The 674-nt window shown below is 56.5% G+C and overlaps 1 protein-coding gene across 1 annotated transcript in view; it reads left to right on the forward strand.

Moving 5' to 3' along the window:
• The window catches only part of EMH_0006120 (uncharacterized protein), a gene marked incomplete at both ends in the record, with an annotated part of 10,579 nt that overhangs the window by 8,490 nt on the left and 1,415 nt on the right, over positions 1-674 (forward strand). The window contains one exon of the mRNA XM_013497445.1: positions 199-412. Coding sequence (XP_013352899.1) covers positions 199-412 — 214 coding nt within the window. The remainder of the gene's footprint in view (positions 1-198; positions 413-674) is intronic.

Genomic DNA, 674 nt, shown 5'->3' on the forward strand with positions numbered 1-674 from the left:
ATAAAGGCGCAGCTAGGAGATGCAGTGAAGACACGAGAAGCTATTGCATGCGCCCTCAACCTGAGGAGAAGAATAGCAGCAGCAAAACAAATAAATAATATAAAAAGAAATGCTGCTGCTGCTGCTGCTGCTGCTGCTGCTGCTGCTCAAGGACAGAGAGAAACAATACCCCCCAAACTGCTCCGCGTGCTCTTGCAGCAGCAGCAGCAGCAGCAGCAGCAGGGAGACTCCCAGCAGCAAGAGGAAGAGCAAGACCAGCAGCAGCAACAGGAGCCGCAGCAGCAGCAGCAGCAGCAGCAGCAGCAGCGGGTGCGCCTAGGGAGATACGGTGTCGACGCTTCAGCAGCAGCAGCAACCGCAGCTTTTGCTGCTGCAGCAGATGCAGAGGATCTGCTGCCAAGCCTAAGCAAGGGTTAGATCCACCACCAACTGCAGCAGCAGCAGCAGCAGCAGCAGCAATAGCTGCTGCTGCTGCTTCTGCTGCTGTGGCTGCTTCTGTTGCTGCTGCTGGTTCTGCTGCTCTGCTGCTGCTGCTGCTGTTGCTGCTTCTGTTGCTGCTGCTGTTACATTCTGCTTCCTTTTGGCTCCATGAATCGATGCATTCGCTGCAACTGCTGCTGCTGCTGCTGCTGCTGCTGCTGCTGCTGCTGCTGCTGCTGCTGCTGCTGCTGCTG

The sequence above is a fragment of the Eimeria mitis genome, genomic scaffold (genome assembly GCF_000499745.2).
Source record: "Eimeria mitis Houghton genomic scaffold, Emh_scaff268, whole genome shotgun sequence".
In the NCBI taxonomy this organism is placed as follows: Eukaryota; Apicomplexa; class Conoidasida; order Eucoccidiorida; family Eimeriidae; genus Eimeria; species Eimeria mitis.